Here is a 27,999-nt window from a genome sequence, read left to right on the forward strand (position 1 = left end):
GACAGCGAGCATCCCTCTGGGACTTGGACAGGACAAGGAACTATCCTGGCTGTGGGCAGCCCATGGAGTTCCCAGGCCCTGCCCGACCCCACATCAACCTCCCTCTCCGCAGTGCATCCCCTACACTGTGTGAGGGTGGGGGTGGGGGCTCTGTTTTGGACTGTGAGCCTTTCTACAGCACACGCCCAGCCTTGTTCATCTCTCTATCCACAATGACTGGCACACAGTGAGGGGTCTGTTAAGGGGACTCCTGGGCCCTAACCTAAGTAGGAGTCCCCAGTCTGATGGAGGAGACACAACCCCTGTCCCAGGAGAGCCTGCAGTCTGATAGAGGAGACATGGATCTTGCCCTGGGAGGACCCCCCAGCCTGATGGGGGATCCCTGGCCTTTGCCCACCCATGACAGTACTTCTGCACACAGGGTAGTGAGGAGCTTGCCTCGACCTGAAGAAGAGCACTGGACTAGAAGTCAGGATTCCTGCTGGGCTCTGATGCTGCTATTACCACTGACTTACCTGCCCTTTCCGGGCCTCAGTTCTTCATCTGTAAAGTGGAGCTTGGGTCTGACTTATAAGCTTCTGTTCAGCTTTGACATCTGAATTTATCATTGGACAACCACTTGCCTCTGGGAATGCAGTGACATCACAAAGCATCCCAAAGCTTAGCTGTATGTGGAATGGCTCCTGGGGGGTGGGTGGCAAGGGAAGGACCTGGCATCCAGAAGTCCTCTCAGGCCCTACCTGTCTAGACCTGTGGTTGCCCCTCTCCCTCATTCCAGAGACATACTGAGCACCTGCTGCAAGCCCACTGCAGGGCCAGGTGCCACATCCTGTGCATTCTGTGTGCCTAAGGGCCCCTTATAAGAGCCCGAAGGTGGGGAGGGGCTAGTAAGGAGGGTTGGGCTACTTGCCCTGGCAGAATACCCTCTCTCTTGACCTTAAGTATCCAAACTTCTGGTCACTAAACAGTTGTGGCTTCTTGGTAGGTGGCTGACAACTGTGTGCTATTCATGTCCGGGGGAGTGGAAGGAACTATCATTTGTTGTTGTGGGGCCATGGGCCAAGCTCTGGGTGGGACACTTTCCCATTACCTCATCTAATCCTTAATATTATCCCTATTTTAAACATGAGGCCCTAAATGGCAAAGTAGCTTATTCCAGGGTCTGACAGTAAGGGGCTGATTCCCAAGGCCTTTCCAGTCCACAATGGGCACTTCTGGGGGCTGGACAAGCAGCCCACAGATGAGGAGACTGAGGATGGGGAAAGGGACTGGTTGCAGTCGTGAGGTCGGCACTATTTTCCTCCCAAGCCTCATAGGAGGGACAGGCATTGGGCACTTAGCAGTCAGAGCTGAGGGCCTGCATTCAAATAATCTCTGAACCAGAGTTAAGGGTCATCTCATCCCATCCTGCAAGTGATGGTGGAGTCTCCTTACACACCTCCTCGAAGTGGTCACCCCCTTGGTTGCCTTCAGTGGCGGGGGCTCACTTCCTCCAAAGACAGTCCCTTCTAACTATGGACAGCCAGACAGTCAGAGTTCACACTCACACAGAGCTGGAACCTGCCTCCCGGCAGCTCCCATCTACTAGTTGGTCTGAGTTTTAAAGATAAGGAAAGCACCTCCGGCAGCATCCCACAGCCAGGGGAGGAGCAGAGCCTACGTTTAGACCCAGCTGGGCCCGGGGGTCCACAGCGTGCCCTCTCTCCAGCTGTCCTCCAGGGAGGCTAGCTCTCTTCCTGTAGACTCTCCAGAACCAGTCTGCCCTCACAGGACTGGGGCCAGACCAGGGACATGGCTGGAACTTGGCTCCCACTTCTTCTCCTCCTACAACTAAAGGAAAACCCTTGGCCATTAGCTCTGTAAGCGATTTTAGCTTGAGGGCATAATCTAAACAAATTCCTCCCAACTCTTTAGAGTCTTAATAACACAGCTGGTTTACCACGATTTCCCAGAAACGCGACTAGGCTGAGTCAGGATTCATGTCCTGTCCTGGAAAATAATTGTCCTTCTTGGTTGAGAAGTTATTACCATCAGGCTCTGACCCCAGCCCCTCTGCCTGCTGACTTGGGTTTCCATGGTTCCTGTGCGTGGGTGGGTAGATTCGATGGGCACTCGGGGTTGAAGTGAGAAGTCTCTGAGACTGCACAGTCTTCCTCACTCTAGCCTGGAGTGTATTCCAAAATAGAGGACCATAGGGTTCTAGAAAGTACTCAGACCTGGAACCCAGGGCTGATTCTGTCACTCTCTATTAGGCCTGAGTCACATCATGGAATTTCCCCTTCCTTTAGTATTACAGATGGGGACCTCATAGGCTAAAGAAGTGAAGTGACTTGCCTAAGGTCACCCAGTGAAAGAGTGGGCACTAGATGCTAAGTGTCCACATTCCCGATGTGGGCCCTTTGCCCTGTCTCCAGCATGACCGGATTTACCCTGGGTCTCAAGGGGAACGACAAGTGACCCCTGCCAGGCTCATCTACCAGTCCCAGGATCATTATAAGCAAGAGGGAGTACAGGTTTTAGAACAAATAAAATGCCCCATTTAGGCCACAAACACATGCAACTCATTAATGAGCTCCCATCAGGGAGAAAATAGTAACCCAGGATGGGTTAGGTTTCTGGAAGCTGGCCCCATTTTGCCGTGAAATGTTAGTAAGGAGGTCTCTCTCTCCTTCTCCCAGGAGCCAGGGTTCTGCAGAGATGCCTGAGACTCCTTACACTGAAGAGCAGGGCAATGGGGTCAGGGAAGTTGTGTACCAAGGCTGAGCTGGCTGTGACCTAGAGAAAGGGCCACGCTGGGTGGTGAACCCAGCAGCAGGCTTCCCGGAGGAGGAGGCCAGGCCAGCGAGGTAAACAAAGAGGGGGTGGCTTTTCTTGCTGGTGGGGAGAGCTTGAGCTGAGGTTCAGACAAGGCTGGAAACATCCTTCCCTCTGTCCCCCTATCCTGGACCTCCCTCTCTGGGGTCCTTGCCCTTCCCTGACGGGTGTGCGGGCGCTCCGGAGGGTGACGACGTCCCAGCCCTCGAGGCCCAGCACGGCCGGGGGGTGCGCAGCGGGCCGCAGCTCCCTCCCCGCGGGGGGCTCCGCAGCCCTTACAAGGAGTTCGGCGGCGCTGCGGCGGCCCCGCCCGCCGGGCTCACCGGCCCCTCCTCCGCCGGGTCGGGCCGGTCCGCGGGAAGGGAGCCGGCGGGCGCTTGGCGCGGGCCCGGGCACGGAGACCGACGGGCGCGCGAGTGCCAGGGGATCCCCCGCCTGGCTCGTGAGGGTCTCGACGGGCGGGCACGCTGCTCGGGGCCCCTCGGCCGAGGACCCGTGTCCCCCTCCGCAGCGTCGCCATGTCCTCGGTGTTCGGGAAACCCCGTGCGGGCAGCGCGCCGCCGAGCGCGCCCCTCGAGGTCAACCTGGCCATCCTGGGGCGCCGCGGGGTGGGCAAGTCCGGTGAGTAGGGCGGGGAGCGGGGCGAAGGGAGGGGGTTAGGTGGGGCCGGAGAGGCGGGGAGCGGCCGGAGGACCTGGGCGCTGTGGCCTTGCGGGCAGGCTCTCCCACTGGCTTCGGGGCTTCCTGCACCCAGGTGGGTTGCGTGAGACACCGTGAGTTTCTTCTTTGCCTCAGTTTCTCTGTGGCTTGGCGCTCTCTCTGCTTTGTTCTCAGCCCCGCCATCTCTCATCTGTCTTCTGTTCCTTGCCTGTCTTTCCTCTGTGTCTCCCCTCCATGTCTCTGTCCTCCGTGTCTATGACCCCAGCTGTCTCTCCCCTCTGTGTGTGTCTGTCTCGCCAAGTCCTCTGCTGGTGTCTCCCTTGCCATCCATTGCCCTCCATCTCTTCTCCCTGGGGCCAGCGGTCAGCCCTGGTGACTGGCACCAGAGACCTGTTAGGCACTGGTCCCCAGCCCAGGGTCCTTATAAGCTTAGCGGCAGCCTTGCTACTCCTTGATTCAGGCTGGGGGTGAAGGGAGGTGATAGAAGTCACTGGCTATTGGGGTTTTTTCAGAGAGGGGCCACTTCCCACCCCACTTCCTTGGGATTTTGGAACAAAGTGTGCATTCTTATCAAATGGATTTGTTTCAAGCCGAACCCCTCTCTTGTCTTTCTGGAAACACATTGGACTCTGATCCCAGGTTCCTGGGGCTTGTCCTTGATGAACCAAGATCTTGGGCTTGTGTTGAGATCATTTCTAGGGACACTGAACGCTGCCTACACCACTCCAAGCAGCTCTTACCCAGCTGGAACGCAGGGGAGTGGAGGTGTCACTATAGACAGAGACCCAGAAGAAAGGTCCACCCCTCTGCCTCCCACTCACAGTCGCAGGTGGCTGCAGGTGGGAGGGCAGAGGGGCCCCTCCACTGGCTGTGTTCCAGGTGCGGCCTGTAGGGAATGGCCAGCATGGGTGCAGGCAGCTATGGGTTTCCTTCCCCATCGTGTTCTTTGAGACTCACTGGGGGCCTCCTCTCCATGTTGAAGCCAGCCTTCTGGCTCAGGGCGGGGACTCTGAATCACACTCGCCTACAAAAAAGGTTTGACCTCTTCCCTTTGAAGATCAAATTGTTACCCGTAGCTCTGTCACTGGTACAGTTTAGCCAGCGACTCCATGAATGAAGGAATTTCAACTTTAAAGTATGTATTCCCTGGGTATTTGTTTGCAAACTGACACTGTTAGGAATCCTGGGAAAGAATTTTAAGGATTTTCTTAAAAATACTGTGTTACTTTTTGAAGAGTCTAGTATAGTAGTTGGCTGGGCCTTGGCTTTATGTGGCTGAATTCTGGACAACAGCAGAGTTCCGTTAATGCGTTCCACCTGGGGAGAACCTCACTTTAGAGGTTTAAGTTCTGCGAGACAGCCATGATGAGCGGGAAGCCCTAGACAGAGCCAAGACTTGAGCCGTGGAGGACTGAGGACTGGAGTGTGTTTACTTGGGCCTTGGGGGTTCATACCCTCCCAGAGGTCACCTGCTGTCAACTCAGCTATTATTCTCTTTGCCCTGTAGCCAAAATTGGAATAAATGCCCCATGTTTCAGAATCTTCGTGACTTCGTGTCCAGGGTGTGGGATGTCTCCCTTCAGTTTGGGTCCTACCAGGCCCACCCTAAGGTAACTGGTCCTGACCCCTTAGTTTGGGTCTTCACAAACACCCCTTAGGCTCGCCTCTCATTGCTTTTCTTGCCATTAAAAAAAAAAAAATCCCAGGATGCAACTGGAGGGAAATGGTTCCCCATATTTCTGGTTTCTTCTGAGCCTCTCAAACCAACTGCTCAGCTCCCCGGCCTCATTCCCCCAGGGAGCTGAGCTTGGTGTCAGCCAGAGGTCACGAGGCTAGATAAGGCCGCCCTAAACGAAAGGGGCAGCTTCCACGGGCCAGCAGCCAGACATGGCCGAGGAGACTGAGCCAACTTCTTTCTGCTTCTTGTAGCCCTGACTGTGAAGTTTCTGACCAGGAGGTTTATCAGCGAATATGACCCCAACTTGGGTAAGGAACCACTCCTCCCCATTCTTCCTGCCGTGCCCTACCTAGATCCCAACCCTACATACACACACACACCCAGTGGTGGGCCCAGGCTAGATCAGGGCCGCACATCTGGAGGCAGAGGGGGGCAGCCACCAGATGACTCAGCCCATGGGGCAAAATCTTTTAAGTGCTGGAAATATACCCTCCCACAGCCCACTCCAGACAACTTGGGGGTTTGCCCAATTAAGAGAACTGAGAGAGGCTGCTTTGCCCTAAAATATGAGGTAGGATGAGACTTAAAAAAAAAAAAACCAAACATAGCAAAACATCCACATCTATTAAGTATTGTTCTTCAAGATGGTCACTCAGTGTGCTTTTCCAGAAAAGCTGGACAGGAAGTTTGAGAAATTCTCTCGTGGTACTGGCTTCTGAACCAGTTTTTGAACTACACAAGAAAACTAGTCCTGTTTTATAGCCATATCATGGTATATTGGGGAAAGGGATAGTGTGGTGTTCATCAGAGCTGAGTTTGAATCCTGGCTCTTCCACTTATTGGCTGTGCCACCTTGAGGCAGTTACCTAACCTCTCTGAGCTTCTGTTTCCTCATCTGTAAAATGGGCATACCTATCTCAGAGAATGACTGTGAGGATTAAAGAAATAACACATGTAAAAGATCTAGCCTTGTACTTGACCCACAGTAGACACTCAATGCATGTGTGCTTTTTCCTTCCTTCCTTCTTCCTCCTTAAACGGCTTCCCATCTAAGATGCTGAGATTCCCTCAGATTAATCAGATGAGTGTTTCTAAAAATTATTTTTAGCAGCAGGAATTTTTCCTCGAATAACCTCTTACATGGACCCCCAATATCTAAAACAAATAAAAGCAGAATTTTATTAATATAAATGTATCTTAAAGGCCACATGACATTAGTTTGTTGTAAACTGTCCACTGAGGGAAACAGGGTGTCTGGATGCTCTTAGCCTTTTGAAAATGGAGGCTGCCGTCTTGGATTATTTTTCCCATTCATGAGAATTAGATAAAGCATTGTGGGCCCCCGCAGGCCCTCCAAGGAAGCCCAGGGCTCTGGAGCAGAGATTGGAAACCTCCCCAGTACAGCGCTTCCTGCTGCAGCCTCTGAGGGCATGCCACTGTGACACCTGGAGGAAAGAGCTCTTAGCCCCTTGCACCCATGGCCCCTCCGTTCACACTGGAATGTTGAATCCCAGTGTTAGAGCAGGAAGTGCTTCGGGGCTATTTTGTCCAATGGTTTTTAAATTTTTTCCTTGAATAGCAGAATCGCTTTTTCCAAGGAGATCTTAAACAGAACCCCAGGGTGTCCAACAGAGAAAGCAGAGGGGGTCCCCTGGTTAAGTTAGGGGTGCAGGGCAGGCAACTCGCTGACAGCCCCTAAGGGGTTTGTTCCTCAAAGCTTGGCTTAAGCATCTGTGCTTTGACACCACCCCTAGGTGCTACAGTGAAGGAAATAGGCCTAAAGAGCTGAGGCTTCTGGGCCAGGGTCACACAGCAGGTCTGAGGGGGGCCCATTCGATTAGCAGAGGTCAATGCCCACAAGAGTGGGACACAGGATGCGATTGTGTGCTGGCCGGGGGACGTGTTGGGAGAGGCTGGAACATGAAGTCAGATGGCGTGGGGGAATTGAAGACGGGGGGAGTGGGGAGGTGGGGGGTGTGCCAGAAGGAAAGGCACACAAACGGGTGTCAGGGAAGAGAAAACGGGGGTTCCCAAGGATGGCACTTCAAAAGACAGATTCTGCCTAGCTCAAATGTTGTATGGGGCATACGTTACCAAAAATTGTTCACTGTTTTTCTGAAATTCAAATTTAATTGGGCATCCTGTATTTTTTCTGGCAACCTGTCTCCAGTCTCCCTTCCTCCCTGCCCCCAATCCAGACCCTTCACGCAGGGTCCTGGCAGAGGAGCCTATTACAGTGGTGGTTTGAGCTTCCTGATTGACTAACTTTGGAGTTCTGAGCTGGTGGTGGAATGCCTGGTCAGACTGTCTGGGGGACAGTAGCCCTGGAGTGGTCTCTCACCCCACCCTGAGAGCTATGAGCTGGAGAGATGACCGGACACCCTCCCCTCAGCCATTCTGGTTGGCCAGTGTCACTTCTTGGAGGGTCTGTCCCACTGTCTAAATGTTCCAGCCACTCTCCCATGGCTGGTTCCAGCAACAGCGGGGACTCTGGAACCAGAGCCTTTCCTTCTGTGGAGAGAGGTTTGAGCATCCGAAGGGAGAGTTAGCCATCAGGAGATGTAACAACTCTTTCCCCCTTCCAAAGGGAGCCTCTTGACCGTGGGAACCTGTGTTATTTGTTCCCATTTCCAGCATGGAGCACAGTACTAGGCACAACACAGATGCTGTTAAAATGAGATTGAATTTTGGTTTTAGGATTACTCTTTAAAGAACGGCTCCTGTTATTATCCCCATTTTACAGGTAAAGAAACTGAGGCAGAGGGGGCTCAGTGATTTGCCTAAGGTCCTGGAGAACCTCAGGCACAAAGGAAGATGACTCACCACGCCAGCTGCTCTCCACTAAGGGCAGCATTATGCTATGGAGGGCCTGGAGTCAGAGGTCTGTGTGGCACTCGGCTCTCTGAGCCTTGGTTTCCACATCTGGAAGATGTGACTAATAGACTGTGCTCTCTCTGCATAAGAATTGTGCCTCGTTATGGGTTGTGACTGTTAGAGCTGGAGGAGCAGAGAGATTCAGTGCCTTTGAAAGGGCTTTGCCAGGCTGAGCGCTCCTGGAGGAGGCAAGGGTCTCCAGGAGGACATCCTTCTCTCACAGAGGCGCTGGGGGCATCTCACCTGGTTGGTCCGGGGCAGAATGACCTCACTTACCTCTCTTGTCCTCATCCTGCTCCAGCAAAGACATAGGCACCATTTCTGAGGCATCCTCCTACATACACTCCAACCACAGCTCCTTTGGTATGTTAAAAAAATTATTATTACTGTTGATAAGAGAAAAATTCATCGGGAAAAGAATCTTCTCTCAGCATTAAAGTCCACAGAATATTATTTAAAACTGGACTTATGAGGCCCATATATTTAAAGACACCAGAATGCCCTGAGGGCAGGTACTTAGTGATGGGAAGACAGGACATTACTGTGACTTGGAAAGGAGTACCCACCCCACCCCCAGAGTCACCTCACTTGCAATGATGATCTCTGAGGCTTCTTCCAGCCTGCCCATGCATGTTCCACATCCTCAGCTGGACTGGGAGCTTCTGCTCTTCCCGAGTTCTCTGCCCACATAGAGCTGAAGGATCATCTGAGCAGCAGGAGCGAGGGGGTCCCAATGGGGAGGCAGCCCAGCCTAGAAGATCTGAGTTTGAATTCCTTTCCTGGTAGGGTGCTGTGTGGCCATAGGCAAGTTCCCTCCTCCTCTGGGCCTTACCTCCCTGTCATCTCTCTACAGTGAAGCTAACAGCAACCTTGTAAGGCTGTTGTGCTGTACAGGACTACAGGAGACCAAGGTTGGCCTAACATTTTTCCCTGGGCAGAGCAGGACACAGTACCTGTTTGGGGACAGGGGCTGTAGAGCACCTAAAAGGAGCGTGTCAGTCAACTTTGGCAGGAAAATAAAGAAAGATCTGAACAAGACGTAGGCATCTAGGGGCAGCTCTTCTTGCACCAAATATAGTTAAACATTTGGGGCATATTTTCCATTAGATTTTTTTTTTGTCTTTGAATAAGAGCGGCTATTTATCCAAGTCCCCAAAGCAGGCTGGGGACGGGAGCTGTCTGTGATCCCTGCTGGCTGCTGGTGGACCTGGCGTGTGTCCAGGCCTGGCTTGGCTGCCAGTGGCCCTCCAAGAGAAGTGTTGGACTGTGAATTCAGCCAGGGTTGGGGGTATCTTCTCACAGTGGCTGCTGCCAGGAAGGGAGAGAGGGCCCTAGTTCTGCCTGGAGGGGTCTTCTTTGGGGTCACTTGGGACATGGGGACGACCAGGGAAAGGTGAGGGCCAAGTGCACTCACACACCTGGGCCAGTGGCACAGGGAAAGTTGGGGGTGGAGAGAGGGATTGCCAATATGATGGTGAGGTCCCCTTGCATGCCTGGCCTCTTGCTGCTTGCTCAGGTTTGAGTCATGAGAACTTAAAAAAAAAAGTAAAAACTCATGAAATCCAAATAAGGTCAATAGTTTACTTCCTAGTATGGCACCAATGTCAGTTTCCTGGTTTTAATAGTTGTACTATGGTTATGTAAGGTGTTAACCTTGGGAGGAGCCGGGGGAAGGGGAAACGGGAACTCTCTGTACTGTTTTGCAACTTCCACGTGAGTTTAAAATTATTTCCAAATAAAAAGTAAAAAAAAAAAATAAGAATAAGCTAGGAATGTGAACCTGGCCTGTACACTGTGGAGCACCGCAGTCCCCGCTGTCCTAAGGCATTCATGGTAGGCCCATCCAGTCCTCACAGAGCCTTGTGAGATCATGCAGGGACAAGCATTTAGCACAGTTCCTGGCATAGACAAAAAACTTGAAAACTGTTAGCCAATGTTATCATATTATCCCTACTTTCAAATGAGGATCATAGCCTCAGAGCTGAACTGACTTAGCCAAGTCACACAGCTAAAAAGTAGTAAAGTTGGGGGGCCAGCCCTGTGGCGCAGGGGTTAAGTTCACACATTCCACTTCAGCTGCCTGGGGTTCGCCGGTTCATATCCCAGGTGCAGACCTATGCACTGCTTGTCAAGCCATGCTGTGGCAGGCATCCTACATAAAATAGAGGAAGATGGGCACAGATGTTAACTCAGGGCCAGTCTTCCTCAGCAAAAAGAGGGGGATTGGCAGCAGATGTTAGCTCAGGGCTAGTCTTCCTCAAAAAATAGTAGTGAATTTGGGTTTGACTCCACTCTCTGACCTAAAACTTTTGATTACACTAGACTCCTCTGTTACTATTTTGACAAGGATTATTTGTAAAACCTTCTTGGGACTTCTAAACGCGGTCTGACCCCTCTCTCTTCATCATGTTGCGTGCTTCTCTTTTCCTGTCCCTTCTCCCACTGGCGGCAAGAGGATTGTCCTTAGGGACTTCCTGTGGGCCGGGTGCAGTGGTCGGAGGGCAGGAGGATGGAGAAGCTTGGAGTTTAGGAGGGAGAGGCTGGCGATGCAGCTCCTGAGGCCTGTGCTGCTAACTGGGCCCGTGGGCCACACCCCCCACCCTGCAGGTTTGGTAAGGGGACCCAGAACACAATCCCATCCCCCATGGTGTCTTCTGTGAGTGATCTCTGATGCTCTGAGCCCTGACAGCTGGAGCAAGATCTCCTGGTGGGAGGTTCTGCCTATCCTCCACGTGGGTGAGAGCCAAGGCCTTTCCAGTGGTCTCAGCTCAGCCAGTCCTGGAGCAGGTCCCCCAGGGCTGCACAGGGGTCTGGCACAGAGGGAAGCTGGGACTCAGACCCAGTTCACCATCGAGTGGCCTGCCCTGCCTCTGACCTGGCTAACCGTCTGTGTTGCAGAGGACACCTACAGCTCCGAGGAGACTGTGGACCACCAGCCTGTCCACCTGAGGGTCATGGACACTGCAGACCCGGTAACATTATCCCCATCACCCGTGGAGAGCTGAGAGTCAGTGCAGCCTCCTGAGAAGTCCTGGTCCCAGAGTGGCAGCCTCGGATGGGAATTTGTAAACCTTTTAAGCTCCAATTTGCCTTGTGACCCTGAATGAGGCACTGACCTCTCTGGGCCTGAATCTCTTCATTTGCCAAATGAGGAGGGATGGGACGGGGCCCAGGGAGACCTGATGAGTGCTGGCATCGGCTCTGAGATCCTGTGCCCTGGGTTTGATGCTCGGGCACACATGGAGACAGGTGCACGCATGTGTTTACACAGAGTCTCCCCTGGGCCCAAGTGCCCTCTCGTCCACATAGCTCCCCTATGTTCTCACCACCCGCTGCCAAGGCCACATGCCAGTTATTCTCAGAAGCCAAAGGGGCACCACAAACCTGACCCCAAACCAGCAGTGCCCAGGGACAGCCAGGTCTCTGGAGGGGCTGTGCCAGAGTCTTGGCTCTGTGCCCAGAGGCCAAGGTCCCCAAGTCTCTGGTTGGGTGGTGGGAGGGAGGCTCACGAGACAATGTCTCCTTTCACACAAAGCCAAATCCACACTCAAGTGCCCCTTTGAAAAGGGCTCTGCTGGGGAACAATGTACAAAGGCGCGGGAGTGGGAGCTGGAACAGGGCTGCTCAGGTGAAGGCCTTGACCCCGAGCTTTTATCTCTGACCGGGGCTTCCCTCCTTCATGCCAGGACACCCCCAGGAACTGTGAGCGCTACCTGAACTGGGCGCACGCCTTCCTGGTGGTGTACAGCGTCGACAGCCGCCAGAGCTTCGAGGGAAGCAGCAGCTACCTGGAGCTGCTCGCTTTGCACGCGAAGGAGACGAAGCGCGGCTACCCTGCTCTGCTGCTGGGCAACAAGCTGGATATGGCCCAGTACAGGTGAGCACGGGCGCTTGCTCCCACATCGCCAGAGCTCGTGTTCCTCATTTGTAAAGGCTGGGTGTCATCTTCAGGAATTATTTGGCTGCTAAGAACAGGAATCCTCTCAAATTTAGGTAAAAGGGGGTATGTTGTAAGGGTAGGTGGGCGTGGTCTTCCGGGCAGGAAGGGAGGGGCACCTGGGCTGCACAGGGGCTGGACCCGGAAAGTCAGAAGGGGGACCATTCCTTTCATCCTCATGGGGCTCGGTGTTCTCTTGGCCTCACCCTTTCTTGCCTGAGTCTGTATGACCTTCCATTCCCACTCCCCACAGCTGGCTGGTCGTTCAATGCCCAGTTCCAATTCAAGGGAGAGAGGCTTTAATTGGCCTCCTGGGTCAGGTGTCTGCTCTGGTCCAACCTGCTCTCCCTCACGCAAGCATGGTCCCCAGGCTCACTCCCATTGGCTGTGCTGAGGGCCGGTTCTCTCGGAAAGGGCTGGACTTGAATCAGGGGTCACAGACTGGGCCAGAGGGCAGATTACCCCTGAATACTGCAGCCGTATTTTCCTTGGCCGGCACAGTATTTTAAAAGACCTGGAATTGGAATGCTTTGAGGCGGGGCGTGCTCTCTCTAGCTGACCACAGGTCTCACCACTCCCCATGGCTTATCTCCGCCCTCTCCACACATGCAAGTGGCCTGCGTGGCCCCTGAGGCATTTGAGACTTTGATGCCTCCACTTAATGAGCCATCCCACGGGCCTTCTCCAACACCAACATGTGGCCAGTCCAACTGCAAGGTATGGCACCTTCCACCAGCCTTCCACCTGTCCCAGGCCAGTCCCTCCTGCTTCCCCTGGCCCCAGAGGTCCATTGGCTGGTATTAGCAAGGAGGGGACCCATGCTATAGAACAGTCAGCTGGGCAGTGGGAGAAGGGGGCTGCAGTCTCATGAAGGAGGCCCATGGTAGGGGCCTTCAAAGGTGGTCAAGCCGTCAGATCCAGAGCAATCTACCTCAGGGAATGAGGGAAGTTGTGTGATCTTAAAGCCAGAAGGTGGTCTTTGAGGAATCAGAGGGCCCACAGATCCTGGAAGAGGGACCAGAAGACTGGATTGTGAATAAACCAGTTTGCAGTATGAGGAGAAAAACTAGACCACTGTTTGAATCCCAATCTTTGCCATAGGGATTGTCTGAAAATGATTTGGGAGCAAATAACAAAGAATATGGAGCTAAAATGAAGCAGCATGAGTTCCCTAAGAACAAGTCATGGCAATTTATCCCCATTTCCTTCTTTGATCAAGTCCCGAGGTTAGTAGCTCAGGATCCGATGGGCACAATGAATCTAACTTTTAGCCGGGCGTTGGTCACTGTCTCCCATGATTGTCTTTCGGGTGGAGGGTAAAATGTGGGTTAGAGCGGTGGTTTCCAAACCACTGATAAAATTTTCACTAGGCCGCAACAAAATCAGAAAAAGGATAATGTTACATCCCGTGTTGCCCATTCACACACATGCACCTTGTTTCTGAAAGTTCATTATTCAAGCCCCACAATGACAACGTTTCAGATTCAAGTTGCTCAGAAATGAAAATAAAAAGGGGTTCCTCGGGAGGCAGTGGCTTATAGACGGGATGCCAGCCCTGGGTGGGGAGTGGATTAGATGCTCTGCCCCCGACCCTTTTTGTCCCAGTCACTCTCTCTGTCTGATACTCCCTAGGACAGCCAGCCCACTCCCAGGCCCCTGCTCCTGCCCAGTGAACCTTGGCTCAGAAACTTTTTCCCACCAGTACCTGTCAAGTGCCCCCTCTGATCTCACAGGCTGTGTCATTGTCCTCAGGAATAGCAAGTGAAACAGTCCAAAATGGGGGGTGATCCTGAGGATTCAGCCATTGGAACCTTGGTCCCGAGACCTCAGGGATCCCCTGTCCCTTCCCTCTTCTGGACATCTCACCTCCCTACGAGCCAGTCTTTTCCCCTCACCTTTATTCCCATGGCTTTCAGGTCAGAAGTTTCCAGAGCCTTCCCAGTTACAAATATTCAATCCCACTGTCACCAGAGGTGGTACAGGACCAAGCTGGGAATAGGTGCTGCTCCCTCTCTCCTTTTCCCCCTCCTCCCCATGAAATGTCACCCTTGTTCTCTCTCGTCCCTCCACTGGGCAGGCAGAAAAAACTCCCCACGAGCTCTGCCAGCCACAGGCATCGTGAGTTACTGTGGCCCTCCGTGCCTCTGTAGACACTGTGGTCTCCCACCCTTCAGTCCAAACCACTGCCCTCTTCTAGAGCTGATCCCACCAGCCAGGGCTGAGTGTGGCTCATTTCCTGACCAAGCTCATTACCCATGCTGGAGTAAAGGAGAAATGGGCCTGAGAATGGCTATCTTCCTCTGGCCACAGGCAGGGTCTAGGCAGGGACTTTAGGCTGGCTTCTCCCTCACCCTAAGCCTCATTCCTAAATTCTGGCTTTGGTGACATCAGCCACCATTTCTTGAGCACTGACTGTTCAAGATACTGTGTTAGACACTTAATGCAAATTGTCTTTCTTGATCCTCTTAACAACCCTGAGAAGCAGATGTCATTATCCCATTTTACTGATGAGAAAACTGAGCCTCAGAGATGACGATGAACTAGGTCATCAAGCTAGTAAGTGGGGAGCTGAGCGTAGCCCCCAGCCTGCCTGACTTGGAGGCATGCTCCTGATCCCACCTCACCCTGCTTCCCCACCAGGCAGGTCACCAAGGCTGAGGGCACAGCCTTGGCAGGCAGGTTCGGGTGCCTGTTTTTCGAAGTCTCTGCCTGCCTGGACTTCGAGCACGTGCAGCACGTCTTCCATGAGGCAGTGCGGGAGGCACGGCGGGAGCTGGAGAAGAACTCCCTGGCCCGGCCCCTCTTCATCTCCGAGGAGAGGGCCCTGCCCCACCAGGCCCCGCTCACCGCCCGGCACGGGCTGGCTAGCTGCACCTTCAACACACTGTCCACTGTCAGCCTGAAGGAGATGCCCGCCGTTGCCCAGGCCAAGCTGGTCACTGTGAAGTCATCCCGGGCCCAGAGCAAGCGCAAGGCACCCACACTGACGCTATTGAAGGGCTTCAAGATCTTCTGAGGGCCCCCCTCAGGATCCCAGGCTCCGAGGCTGGGCCGGGCTGCAGGACAGGGGCCGGCTTCTCACCACCGGCTTTCCTTCTGAGGGAACAATAGCCTGCACCCTCTGGTCGACAGCTGATCCTACTCCAGCACCAAGCAGGGACCCTGACACCCAGTTCACTGTGTGAGCTGGAGGGACAAGCGGGAATGCTGCCCCTATTCCCTTGGGCTGTGGTTTCCGTGGTAACCATTACATTCCCTGACGCTGAAGGGAAACAGCCACTGCGACAACCCAGGGTCAGCCTTAAGCAGGAGGAAGTTGCAGTGTCCATTGTGGTGCCATCACCTGTTCCTGCTCCAGCTACAGCCAGGCCAGAGGTGGCCCCCAGTGGACAGCTCTGGGTGGACAGCTCGAGGAGGCCCTGCACAGGCGTAGGCCCGAGAACATCCTGCAGGAAGGACAGCCCTGAGGTCCTAGCACCACCTGGTGGACAGGATGAGCAGGCAGCTGCAGGTTTTGGAGGGCTGCAGCCTGGCCCTCCTGTTGTCTTGTGACCTCACAGAAGCCCCAGGCAGCAAACCCCAGTTTATCCAAGTAAAATCTAGTTTAAATAATCCTATGAGACAGCATGTGAAAAGCACAGAAGTTCCAGGAAGGGCTGTTTGCAGGACTTTGCTTCTCAATGAGGGTAGAAGGGAGAGGGCTGTGCGTTGCCCAGTGGAGGGAGCCTCCAGAGTTTTTTCACCAGGAGGCAGGGCCCTCTTTTTTCCCCCACCTTAAATTAAGGACTCTGTCTACAGACTCTTAGGACCAGCCTCCTCAAGTTTAATGATCAAAGCTGCAGAACAAAGTCATTCTCTCCAGTGACAATCACCCAGAAGTCTAGGGAGCCCACAGCTGGCAGTATCAGACCTCCAGTGGGCACTCGTAGCCTGCCCCAGGCTCATAGGTAGAAACACAGTATATCAGATTGCAGTCTGGTCTGGCAGGACTCAGTGCCCTTGGCGATGGGTCTGAGTGTTTGAAGTCCACTTTTGTAAGATAGAACCTAAAGCATTTTTGGTTCAAAAGCAAATCCTGCATAAGTTATTTGGGATTGCTACCACAGCTTATACCACAACACTGTGGCTCCAACATGGGCTCAGGACACTCCCTTGGGATCCCATGGTTATCAAGAAAAGGGTCTTGGAGGCAGGGAATTCCATGATTTTCTGACTTTGTTTACCACAGGGCCCCTGGCCCAAAGGAAACCTTTCACGGACCCTCAGCAGATAAGCAAGTGAAAAGGAGAGGGTTTGGTGGGAGGAAGGGACAGGAAGGAGACTCTGAGCCCAGAATCCCGCTCCTTCCCTCTCAGCAGTTCCAGGAGCTTGGATTGAAAACAACAGCTCTAACCCAGCCTTCAGCCCCATTTTATAAAGGAGAAGCTGAAGTCAGAGGGAGGCGGTGACCTCCTCAAGACCACATGAGGAGTGCTGACCAGGCCTCCTGACCCACAGGCTGGCTATGGATTTCCCGCTTTTGCTCCAAGCCACTTGTGTGTGGACCACTGCCATTTGAACAAACTCTGCAATTTCAACTGCTCACTTGCAGAAGCATTTTAATAAAAAGGGTTTTTTTTTTTTTTTAAATAACAGTAGTTTAGTTTGATTGCAGTTCATTTTATCTGCTAACAACATGCGGCTCTGCTCTGGGCTCTCACTAGCTCTCAGATTCTTGTGAGTCTGGAAGGAGAGCTGATGGCACATCTCTCTCTTTTAACTCAGTTTCCACCTGGGCCAGATTTGGCTTCTCTGAGAGCAAAGTCTCTCTTAGGATGCTCAGGTTGTTGTCATCTTTGATTCCGGCCTCCACCAAGTCTAGGACTTCTGAAGTTTGTTTTTCTGGTGGCCGCATCTTTTGATTTCTGGGAGGAGAGAAAACACTGTTGAATGTGAGTTCCCTGAGCTGGGGTCCTGAGTGGTTGGGGCAGGACTGAATCTCCCAAATGGGCCAGCGGGTTGGAGGGGAAAATCCAGTCTGCAGTTCTGAGAAGTGCTGGGGGAGAAAACCAAGATGGTTCCATGTTCTTTTCACAGAGAAACAGCTTATACTTGCCCGTGCATCATCTCATCAAATTCTGTCACCACCTGTGACCTCAGTTATTATTGCTGCCCCTTATAGGTGAGGAAATGTGCCTCAAAGAGGCCAAAGGTACCTGGGACATGCACTTAGTCTCCTGCTGGAGTCCTGTGTTCTTTTCATCAAACCACATTTTCTCCTATCCCAGGCCTGTCACTCTACTCAGTGCAGGTCCTTCTCACCCCACCCCCAATCCCCAGACAAACTCCTACAGGAAATTCCTCACTAACCTTTCTGCCTCCAGGTGCTTACTTCTCCAAACCAGCCTATGTACACCAGTCATATTTCTAAAGCCCCACTGTGCACACATTGCTCCTCAGCTCAAGCACCGTCAGTGGCTCCCCACTGCCCAATTTCTTAACCTGGCATTCAAGACCCAGCCCTCCTTACAATAACTCCCCCAGATGTCCTCCCTCTGAGGTGGTTTTACTCAAGCTACCCCTAGACTTCCTGGCCACAGCAGAGGGATCCAGCTGTGGTTAGAGCTGACTGCCCTGAGAATCTTCTTGGGCCCCAGGGGGAGCAGCTCAGTGTCTACTATTCCCGTGGACAGCCGCCTTGTCTCTGAATTGATCTTGCTGAGGGGGATGCTTCCTGACGGAGCGAGAGAGGCAAGGTTACCTTCTTCGAGGCCACACTGCTCTGGGTCTTTCTATATCCTGCATCCAGAATGATCTTGCTAAAACATAAACCTTTCCTGTCCCCATGCAAAGCCCTTCTCTGAATGCCCATGAGCTAGAACCCGAACCCCTCAGGATGCCCCCGGGCCTGTGCACTCTAGTCCTGCCCACCTCTTGTCCTTCCTCTCCTCGCCGCCCTCCTCACCCTCCACACTACAGCCACATGGGGCCCTCCTCTTCCCACCTCGAGCTTGCTGCATGCTGTCCCTTGGTCTGGAAAGCTTCCTCAGCCCACCCTCCCTCTCTCTCTTTGCCTCAAAGGCCCCAGATCCCACCCCTGTGCTCCCACAACACTCCCCGTGTCCCACAGTCACTATCTGTCATTCTGAACTACAATCATCTCCCCACCAAACTGTAAATTCCATCAGGCTGGGGCTGAATCTATCTTGTCCTCTACTGTGGCTCCCCCGTCTGCACAGAGCTTGGCACAGAGCAGGCGCTCAGCTCTTATCTGTGGAATGAATGATGAACAGGGCCATAGCGGTTCATAACAACCAGCTCTCAATGGGAACAAGGTGGGGTTACTTCTTTTTTACTTTATAGCAGAACTGTGAGGACGATTCACAGAAAGTATAAAATATAGCATAGAAGGAAGAGCACAGAGGTTAGGCCAACCCTTCCATGCATCCTCCATGATCTTATTCTGTACAATGGGAATAAATAACCTGTGCCTGCCCTACCTTGCAGGGCTGTCTTGAGGATCAAATGACAGAATGTGAAGGTGCTTTTAAAATTGTAAAGCACCATACAGATATGAGGGAGGGATTCTCATTATTATTGTTTTAAAGTTACTGATAGTGATGACTGATGGATATATAGTAATTGTTGAATGAATGAATGGGGACGAATGAACCAAACATTTATTGAGTAATTTCTAGGACCAGACACTGTACCAGTTGCTCAAGGAAACAAAGTTGAGTCAGATGTGGTCTCTGCCTTTAAGGAGCTCTCAAAAGTGAGCCCTGGAATCATCTAGAGATTTTTACAAAATGCCACTGCCCAGGTCCCACCCCAGACCCTTTGTGTCAGAATCTCCAAGGCGAGGCACAGCATTCTGTATTTTTAATATTCCTCCTCAGGTGATTTTGTTGTGCATCCAGGGTTAAGGGGTATTGTCATTATAAAAGTGTTAAAATTACCCCAGGAGCCTCGACTGACCTCACGTCTCTATCTGCACCCTGCGTTTGGCCCTGGAGCAGGGAGAGGCTTTCCCTTTAACAGCATCCCTAACTCTGCACTAGCCCCACTGAGCACTCCCCACAATCCTAAGAGGAAGGAGTGGGTCATTTTACCATTTATAAAAGGAGAAACTGGTCTGGACATATTGAGTGCCCTGTCCTGCCAGCGAGTGGTAGAGCTGGGATGTGAACCCAGAGCCATAGATCCCGACCTCGGAGACATACCAGCCCTGCCCTGTTTGCTGGGCAGGGCCAGCAGGTGGTAACTGGCAACAGTTGCTAGTTTTTCAACAGCTTTGGGTTCCCAAAGGACCCTGAAACCTGCATTTTGCTGTCCCAAAGGGTGGACAGCCGAGGCCCCTAGATGACCCCTCCCCAGATTTCCCTTGGGAGGGCAGGGCCCCCTCCCTCCAGAGAGCTCCCCCACCCCAGCTCCTCACCTGTTTGCCTGGATGCTCCTTCCCAGGAGGACCATGCTTATTGAGACCACCACGCCCATCAGGGCAAACATGGAACAATTCCAGGGAGTTGCTGGAGAGGGACACACAGGACAGAGTCTTGAGAAGAGGCTGAGTGCCTCTCAGGCCCTCTAACAATTAGGGCTTGGCCTCAGACCCAGCTCACAGCATCAGTTGTCCCCTGCTGTGGGCAAGGAGTTGTAGAGAGACTCTAATTAAGGTGAAGATGAGCCCCCCACCCTGCAGGAATGCAAGTGTGGGGGAGGGGGAGACCATCTCTGCTTTGGAGAAGCCTAATCGAATTGGGGAGAACACTGCAGTTGGACAATAGTGGGGAAGTAGGGGAGGTGGGTAAACATAAATTTTATAATCTTCATAGTTTTGCTGGGGACCGGACCTGGGCAGGGCAAGGAAAGGAAGGAAGAGAGAAGGGATGGAGGGAGAGAGGAAGGGAGGCAGGACAGAGTGTCAGTTAAACTGAAGTCAACAATTGTCCACAGATAATACATAAAGTGGCTAATCTGAATTTGGATAATCAAGATTTGTCCACAGTGTACCAAAATGAGGCAGGATCCAGCCTCAGAGCTTTTGCAATTGCTGTTCCTTCTCCCAGGAATGCTCTTCCCCCACATAATCTGCATGGCTAATTCCTTTACCTGCTGCAAACCTTTATTCAAACATCACCTTCTTAGTGAGACCTTCCAGGACCACATTACCTATCCTTGCACACTTCCTATTCCCTTTCTCTGCTTCATCTCTCTCCTTCTCATCACCAATATGCTATGCATTTTAGTTGTTTGTCTTGTTTATTTTCTACCTCTTTCACTAGAATGTATGCTCCATAAGGGCAGAAATTTTTGTGTTTTATTCACTACTGAAACTCTAGTGCTGAGAACAGTGCCTGGCACACAGGAGGAACTTAATAAATATTTGTGAGCGATTGGATGGATGAGTAAATGAATGACTAAGCCCTAAGAAAAGGAGGGTGTGGTTCAGCCAGACTACTTTGGGTACTGAGACCTCTCAGCCTCAGTCCCTGCCTTGGAGGAAATGTGCAGCTTGCCACACAGGAGGGGTCCATGGAGGAGGGACCATGTCAGGGAACTTCAGCTAGAGACCATTCTTTGTGATGAGAGCACACACCCCCTCCCCCCTCCTCCACCACCACCAATCCCCCTGCCACTTACCATCTTCTACCCGAAAAAACCAAAGCATTTCTTCCAGCAGCTCCTGAGGCACCACGGTGCCAGCTGGGTCTAGGGTAACCCCCTCACTGTGGTCCATGCCCCTGCTCCTGGTTGGTGTGCGTTTCTGACAACGAAGTCCTTAGGCTTCTTTGCCCCTCAGCTGGCCCTCCTGGCCTCCCTAGGTTCCAGCCCCCGAGCAAAGTCCTGAAGATCCCTGGAAACAAACAGGAGAGCATGACCGGATGTCCCACCCCAGTTTGACCTCCCTTCCCTGCCCAACTTTGGGCCAGCTCTCCTCCAGCCCAAAGTTACGGGACCGAAACAGCCGGAACTCGGGAGCAGGTGGGGCCTGGAGAGGCAGAGATCATAGAAGTGGGGAAATCTCATCACGTATGGGGGAGCGTTGACCTGAGAGTGAGGAGCCACTGACGGGCTGTGGGACCCTTGCAGGGGACATCTTCCGTTCTTGCCTGTCCAGCATCCCGGTCCAGCTTCTACAGCTCACAGCACTCCACTTAGGTTCCTTCATGCGGTGGCCAATCACAGGCTCCTGTCTCCCACGTGACAAAGGCTGGGCCTATCACAGTCTCTCCCCGGGAGATTGGCACGCCCGCTACCCAGAGCAGGTAGCAAGGGGAAGTCCAGAGAAAAGTCGCCGCGAGCTCCTGCTGCCGAAAGCTGAGAGCTCCCTTTACACTGCCGCCATCCTCAGGCCTGATTGGTCAGTGCTGCCCTCAGCTCAGCACCACCCTCGCCCCCCATAACTTCTTTTTTGGACAAGTTATCCGAGTTGTTTTCTGTCGTTTGCAATAGAAGAACCTGAACATGCTCCATGGATAAAATCCCTTCCTTAATTTGAGCCTTTTTCCTTCCCTACAAAATAAAGCAGGTTAAGCTGTGTTTACTATACCGTAGTCACTCTCACAACAGTCACAAATGTTGGCATGTTCTTGTACTAACAGTACTAGTACTCCTTAATATAAAATTTTCCAGTACCCACATTTTAAAAAGGGTGGATTAATTTTGACAACGTATTCTGTTTAATCCAGTATATCCAAAATATGATCATTTCAACATATAATCAATATAACAAGATATTTTACTTTTTTTGTATTGTCTTTGAAATTGGGTGTAAATTTTACTCTCACTGCGTATCTACATTCCAACTAGCCACATTTCAAGTGCTCAATAGTCACTAAGTCTAGTAGCCACTGTATTAGACCAGGTCTATGCCTCAGCCCAGCGCCGGCCTGTGGCATCTGGTCCTCCCAGCTACTCTGGGCTCCTGGCCGGAGGGCTGCGGGCCAGGAGAGGTGAGCCTTGGGCTAAGAGCCTAGGAGCTGGCCCCTCACCTGGCTATGCCTCTGGTTAAGTTGTCTAGGCAAATTTCTCTCCTCTGGATCACTGGGTCCTCTGAAGAACAAAAGAGGAAATAATAAAGATAGAGGCAGAAATCAATGAAATAGAGGTGGAGAACGGAGAAGATGAACAAAACCGAAAGCCCGTTTAAAAAAATATGCTAATAAAATGAATCTCTGGCAAGATTGATCCAGAAAAAGAGAGAAGACACAAATAAAGTATAGAATCAAAATAAGACCAGAGATTTTAAAATATAAAAATGTAGGGGCTGGCCCCGTGGCCGAGTGGTTAAGTTCGCGCGCTCCGCTGCAGGCGGCCCAGTGTTTCGTTAGTTCGAATCCTGGGCGCGGACATGGCACTGCTCATCAGACCACGCTGAGGCAGCGTCCCACATGCCACAACTAGAAGAACCCACAACGAAGAATACACAACTATGTACCGGGGGGCTTTGGGGAGAAAAAGGAAAAAATAAAATCTTTAAAAAAAAAAAGATGTATTTTAAAAAAAAAAAAAAAAAATATAAAAGTGTATTTTGAACTATATGCTAATAAACTTGACAACCTAGATGAAATGGATAAAATTCTAGAAAAATATAAAATACCAAAATGATACAAAGAAGAAACAAGAAACTTGGAGACTAAAAGTAATAATAAAAAAATAGAAATAATGGTCCAAGACCTCTTCTCCAAAAAATAAAGCCCAGGCCTAGATGGCTTTAATCATGAGTTCTGATAAATTTTCAATAAGTAGTTAATTCTTATTTTAAACAAGTTTTCCCCAAAAATAAAGAGCACAAATTGAACTGCTGATTTAACGTTGGTTTCGGAACTAGATGAGGACCATACAAGAAGAGAAAATGGTAGGCCCATTCACTTATGAAAGTAGATGCAAAAATCCTAAATAAAGTATTAGTTAACCAAACTCAACAATGTATTAAGAAAATCATTATCAAGTGTAATACCAGAAATGGAAGAAAGTTCAACATTAGAAACTATATGATGTAATTCACCACATTAATAGGCCATAAGGGAAAAATCATATGATTAATATGTAGGATAAAAACTCTTGGTAAACCTGGAGTAGAAGGAAATTTCTTCAACTTGAGGAAGGCAATATATAAAAATCGTACAGCAAACATTATATTTAATAGAGAAATTTTAAATGCATTCCCTTTAAGATAAATGATAAGACAACAATTTGCTGGCTGAATTTGACCATTACAGTTTAATACTGTCTTGGAAGTCCTAGCAAGTGCTATAAGGAAAGAAAAAGAAGTAAGTGTGAGATTTGACAGGATAGAATTAAAACCCACAATTTTCAGATGACACGATCATCTACCTAGAAATACAAACAGTTAGAACTAATAGAAGCATTCATTAAGGTTGCTGTATACAAGGTCAATAGCATTTCTCACATTATTATTGAAACTGGAAAATTAAATAAAAATAAGATATTTACAACAGCATCAAAGTCATAAAGCACCTAGATTAACTTATCCAAGAACACAAAAGACCTCTATGGAGAAAATTTTAAAACTCTAGAACAAAAAAAAATACGTGATCTGAATAAATGGAGAGACATTTATGTTTTTAGATAGGACAAAATATAAAGATGCCAATTATCCCCAAATTAATCTATAAATTGAATGCAATCTCAATTAAAATTCCAACTGGATTTTTTTGGGGACCTTGACACACTTATTGTAACAGTTTTATAGAAAAAGTGAAAGTCCACAAATAGCTAAGTCAATCTTTGAAAAAGAGAAAGACTAAGAGTAGAGGCTGGCCCCACCAGGTGTTGAGACAAAGTAACAAAAAATGTGGTTTTAAGACAAGGCCAAATCGCTATACCAAAGGATCAGAACAGAGATTTCAGAGACCTACGTACACGTAGGAAGCTGACATACGATAAAGGTAGCTCTGCTAACCAGTAGGGAAAGGGGGACTGTCCAGTAGATGGACTGAGGAAAACTGGCTCACTGTGCGGAGGACAAAAAAGACTGGAGGCACACCTAACAAACAGCATGTACAAAAACAGACTCCATAATTAAAGGCCTAAATGTCAGAGGAAAACATATAAAGTGAATAGAAGTGAGATAGGACTTCTTAAACAAAACCATAAAACCTCAAATAATTCAATAATGACAAAAAACTGATGAATTTGATTGTATCAAAAATAAGATTATCTGTTCAATGAAGAATACCATCGATACAGTAACAAACACATTTCTGAATGGGATGAGATACTTGCGGTGCTTAAAACCACAAAGGGACTGATTTCTAGAATATATAAAGAGTTCTTGCAAATGAACAAGAAAAAGACGGGAATCCTAATAATGGGTAAAGGACATAAACAAACAGTTTACGAAATAGGGAACTCAAAAGGCTCGCAGGCATGTGAAAAATGCTTAAACTCTTTGGTAATCAGAAGAAAGAAAATTAAAACAAAAATGAGATGCTACTTGATATCTACTAGATGGGCACAGTTTGGAAGCTGGATAATGCTGTGTGCTGACGGGGCTCTGGGGCTATGGCCTTATGCACTGACAGAGGGAGTGTAGACTGGGCAGCTACCTAGAGAGCAAATTAGTCAAAGTGAGTGTACACACCCCATGACACAGCAGTTCTGTCCCAAAGAATTATCCCCAGGGATCACAAGGGGGCATGCCAGACCATTTATGAAAATTCAAAATGTCTACACACAAAACAACAACGCACATTTTACAAAAACACATTTTTTAAAAAGACGTTAAACACATTAGAATAGTCATCTCTGGAGGAAGAGGAAAAAGGAAACAGGGCTGGAGATAAAAGTAACAGAAGCAATAAAACAGGAGCAGAGTCTTGAACAGACCAATCTTGAGCAGTCTTGAACATGACGAAAACATGTCATGAGGCTAATGCCAACAACAAAAGCAAAGAGAAAACCAGAGAGGCCCCAAGGCGACCTCGGGTTCCCCCACTCTGAAACTGCCTTCCAAAATAGCCTTTGGATGCTGAGCCAGGAACGTTCAAAAACAACTGGATGGCAAACGGCCAAGCAGAAAAACAAGGTGCTAATAAAAGGACTGACATCAGCGTTTCCTCCAGCTCTGAATATTCTGAGAAAACTGAAGAAACATCTACAGATTTTGAGAGAAAATATTTTGACACAAATATAATACTGAACAAAGTTTTTTCATATATGAATGATCATTAGTGCGTCAAGGTAGAGATGGAGGTCGGGGAGAGAGACCATTTTCAGACTTTCAAGTCCTCGGATGCACACCACCCACGTACCCACTTGAGGGATATATATAATACAACCACTCAGATGGCTAAGTGATGTGATCTTGCGCTCCAGCTCCAACTGTCTGTTCAGAGCACTTGCTAAGAAGAGTTGTGACTTTCTGTCCAATCTGAGATGCGGGAGTACCTGGATTAATTAGTAACATTGGCCATAGGCCCCTGTCGCATACGCAGACCACCCCCCCATACCCACAGAGGAAAGAGTGCAGAGGTCAAGATACCAAACACCGACTCCGTCTAGGGAAGTGGGATGGGGCCTAGGCACATGGGACGTTCACTTTGAACACTTCTGTATTGTATACATTTCTTGTGACTACACACTGCCTTCATGAAAACAATACATGTAATTACTTTTTTTAAATGTATGTATTTTTGTGTGTATACTTTAAATATATATTTTGTATATGTGTATGTATTTTTAAATGTATGTACATATTGTATTTTATACCTTTTGAGACAATAATTTCAATTTTGGATGTATAATTAATGGAACTAATCAAGAAGTCATTTCTCCCCAACTTTATCTGTAGATTCAACACATCCCAATCAAAATCCCAAGTTATTTCATGGATATCAACAAACTGATTCTATGATTTATATGGAGGGGCCAAAGACCCAGAATAGTCAACACAATATTGAAGGAAAAGAACAAAAAGTTACAGGACTGACACTACCTGACTCCAAGACTTACTATAAAGCTACAGTAATCAAGACAGTGTGGTACTGGAACTAATCGGATAAGTATACACACTTGCATGTGGGCTGATATCCACAGTGGAATGTGTGTTTTAAAAATATACATAATATTGTTATGGTAAACATATACCAACAAACAAAAAACCAAAATGACAAAATAGATACAAATCCAGAACAAAGTCAGCCCTCCCTGACTATGTTAAATGCCACAGAAGCAGAGGACACATGTCCCTCAGAGCACTTATCTAGTTTCCTTCCAGAGTGAGCATCTTATTAATGTCCGAGCTTTTAAAAAATAATTAACTAAACTTCATGATTTATTTGGATTTCATTCATTTTTCCATCAATGTCTCTTTCCTGTTCCAGGATCCCATCCAGGACATCATATTGCTTTTAATTGTCATATCTCCTTAGGCCCCTCTGGGAGATTCCTGCATTTTAAACAGGGCTTAACCATCTGCCATTGGACTGTGATTCCTGCACAGACACCTGGGCCACCCATCCCTGTGGGAGGTTGAAGACACTCACCCTCGATCCTGGGTTTCTGGGGCCTGCTGTTGGAAGCAGCACTGATTTCTGTGTCTTCCTCCTCCTCCTCTCACAGGAGCACCGGATGGTCTTTGCACCTGAGCTCTCCACACAGCTGATCCTGGGGGGCAGTGCTGCATGGCCTGTGGCAGCTGGGCCCGTCTGGTAGCTCTGCTCTTAGCACACGCCCATGCCTGGAGACTTCTCTGTCACTCCGGGGTGACTGACCTCTTGAATGAGTGGCCTCAGAGGGCAAACAGGCTCCACCTGACTTTCACAATCCGAAAGAACCAGGAGCCCAATGCTTTCCTTCTTATATGTTGGCCTCAAGTACAGAGAAAACATCCAGACCCTCGTGCCAGCCCAGGGGAAGAGGCTGAGGAGGTCCCTTGGTCTGGGGGGACCACATTGCAAGAGGATGTGTGGCGTGCCCACGCCAGGCCTCTACTTCCTGGTGTTATCAATATTTAACCACAGAGCAGGACTTTTACAGCCTGTGCTTTCTCACAGGGAAGGTCATGGCCTCATGTGGATTCCTTACAAGAAGCTATAAAATAAGACCTTTAGAGGGCTAGGCATCAGGAGAGGCAAGGCAAGTGAGACCATGTGAGTGACCCAGAGAGGAGGGAGCAGGCCAGGCCAAATAGCATCGAGTGGGAAGGGCTTGGTAGGGAAGCAGGAGCAAGGGGCTTCCCCAACCAGGCCAGACCCATTCAATTCTGATCATCAGTGGGCTCTGGGCTTTTACACCCACTGGCTCCTTGCATCTCCCAAAACCCTTGGGGTTGGCTCAGCAAGGAGTAGGGGTCCAGTTTCACAAATGAGGAAACTGAGATTGAGTGAGGTCAAGTGACAGTTGCAAGTGCCTCTGAGTTAAGCACTGGTCAACACTGTGAACAGCAACAGAGTACAGAGGAACGGAGATCCAGCAGGGAACCTAGGGGCCTCCACAGAACTCCAGCCCCTCATCATTTAGTAACTCATTCATTCATTCAATAAATACTAGACTTGAGCACCTACTATGTGGATACATGGTAAACAAGACAGGTGAGAACACTGCTTTCCTGGAGCTCACCTCTGGGAGGATAGACAGGCAGCAAAAAAGTAAGCAAAAACATAAATAAAATAATATCAGCTAGTGACAATTTCTGTGAATAATTTAAACAACCAAACGATATATAAAGAGATGGCATTGGGGAGCTATGACTACTACATTGCTATGTTAAAAACAGAATGGCGAGGAGCTAACCATGGAAAGAGCTGGGACAGCAGATGCAAAGTCACTGGAGAAATAATGAGCTTAATGAGTTCAAGAAACAAAAAAAAGGACAATGTAGCTGAAGCACAGCGATGAGGGAAGTGGCACAGTATATAGTTGGAGAGTAGACAGAAGCAGATCGTGCAGGGCCTTATAAAACAGGACAAGGAGTTTGGATATAATGAGAAGCCTCTGGAGAGTTTTAGGCAGGAAGTGACATGATTTGATTGACATTTATCTAAGATCACTTGGCCTGTTGGGTGCAGAATGGATTGCAAGGGAGCAA

The 27,999-nt window shown here is 49.9% G+C and overlaps 2 protein-coding genes across 4 annotated transcripts; one reads left to right on the plus strand and one right to left on the minus strand.

Moving 5' to 3' along the window:
• The first annotated feature begins 3,141 nt into the window (after positions 1–3,141).
• Positions 3,142–16,592, plus strand: RASL12 (RAS like family 12). Its single transcript, XM_044764717.2, has 5 exons — positions 3,142–3,435; positions 5,404–5,460; positions 10,925–10,998; positions 11,713–11,903; positions 14,604–16,592. The coding sequence occupies exons 1-5, from the start codon at positions 3,333–3,335 to the stop codon at positions 14,977–14,979; spliced, it is 801 nt and encodes a 266-aa protein (XP_044620652.1). The 5' UTR covers positions 3,142–3,332; the 3' UTR covers positions 14,980–16,592.
• SLC51B (SLC51 subunit beta) lies at positions 16,545–26,930 on the minus strand. Of its 3 annotated transcripts, XM_070500062.1 has the most exons (5): positions 21,938–21,999; positions 21,056–21,458; positions 20,586–20,799; positions 19,381–19,471; positions 16,545–16,867 (listed from the first exon to the last, which is right to left on the minus strand). In XM_070500062.1, the coding sequence occupies exons 3-5, from the start codon at positions 20,680–20,682 to the stop codon at positions 16,663–16,665; spliced, it is 393 nt and encodes a 130-aa protein (XP_070356163.1). In that variant the 5' UTR covers positions 20,683–20,799; positions 21,056–21,458; positions 21,938–21,999; the 3' UTR covers positions 16,545–16,662. The 3 variants fall into 3 exon arrangements, with proteins under 3 accessions (XP_070356163.1, XP_014685386.1, XP_014685385.1); XM_014829900.3 differs by lacking the exons at positions 21,056–21,458; positions 21,938–21,999 and adding an exon at positions 26,456–26,930; XM_014829899.3 differs by lacking the exon at positions 21,938–21,999 and having other exon boundaries at positions 20,994–21,143.
• Positions 26,931–27,999: the final 1,069 nt, after the last annotated feature.

This window comes from Equus asinus, chromosome 2, assembly GCF_041296235.1.
Source record: "Equus asinus isolate D_3611 breed Donkey chromosome 2, EquAss-T2T_v2, whole genome shotgun sequence".
Taxonomy (NCBI): Eukaryota; Metazoa; Chordata; class Mammalia; order Perissodactyla; family Equidae; genus Equus; species Equus asinus.

Excerpts from the sequence above, each read along its gene's own strand:
- RASL12 (XM_044764717.2), top strand. The coding sequence starts at position 3,333 with ATGTCCTCGGTGTTCGGGAAACCCCGTGCGGGCAGCGCGCCGCCGAGC. Across the intron at positions 3,436-5,403 it reads CCGCGGGGTGGGCAAGTCCG|CCCTGACTGTGAAGTTTCTG; the intron begins GTGAGTAGGGCG and ends TGCTTCTTGTAG. Across the intron at positions 5,461-10,924 it reads CGAATATGACCCCAACTTGG|AGGACACCTACAGCTCCGAG; the intron begins GTAAGGAACCAC and ends TCTGTGTTGCAG.
- SLC51B (XM_014829900.3), bottom strand. The coding sequence starts at position 20,682 with ATGGACCACAGTGAGGGGGTTACCCTAGACCCAGCTGGCACCGTGGTG. Across the intron at positions 19,472-20,585 it reads GTTTTTTCGGGTAGAAGATG|CAACTCCCTGGAATTGTTCC; the intron begins GTAAGTGGCAGG and ends GTCCCTCTCCAG. Across the intron at positions 16,868-19,380 it reads AGGAGCATCCAGGCAAACAG|AAATCAAAAGATGCGGCCAC; the intron begins GTGAGGAGCTGG and ends CTCTCCTCCCAG.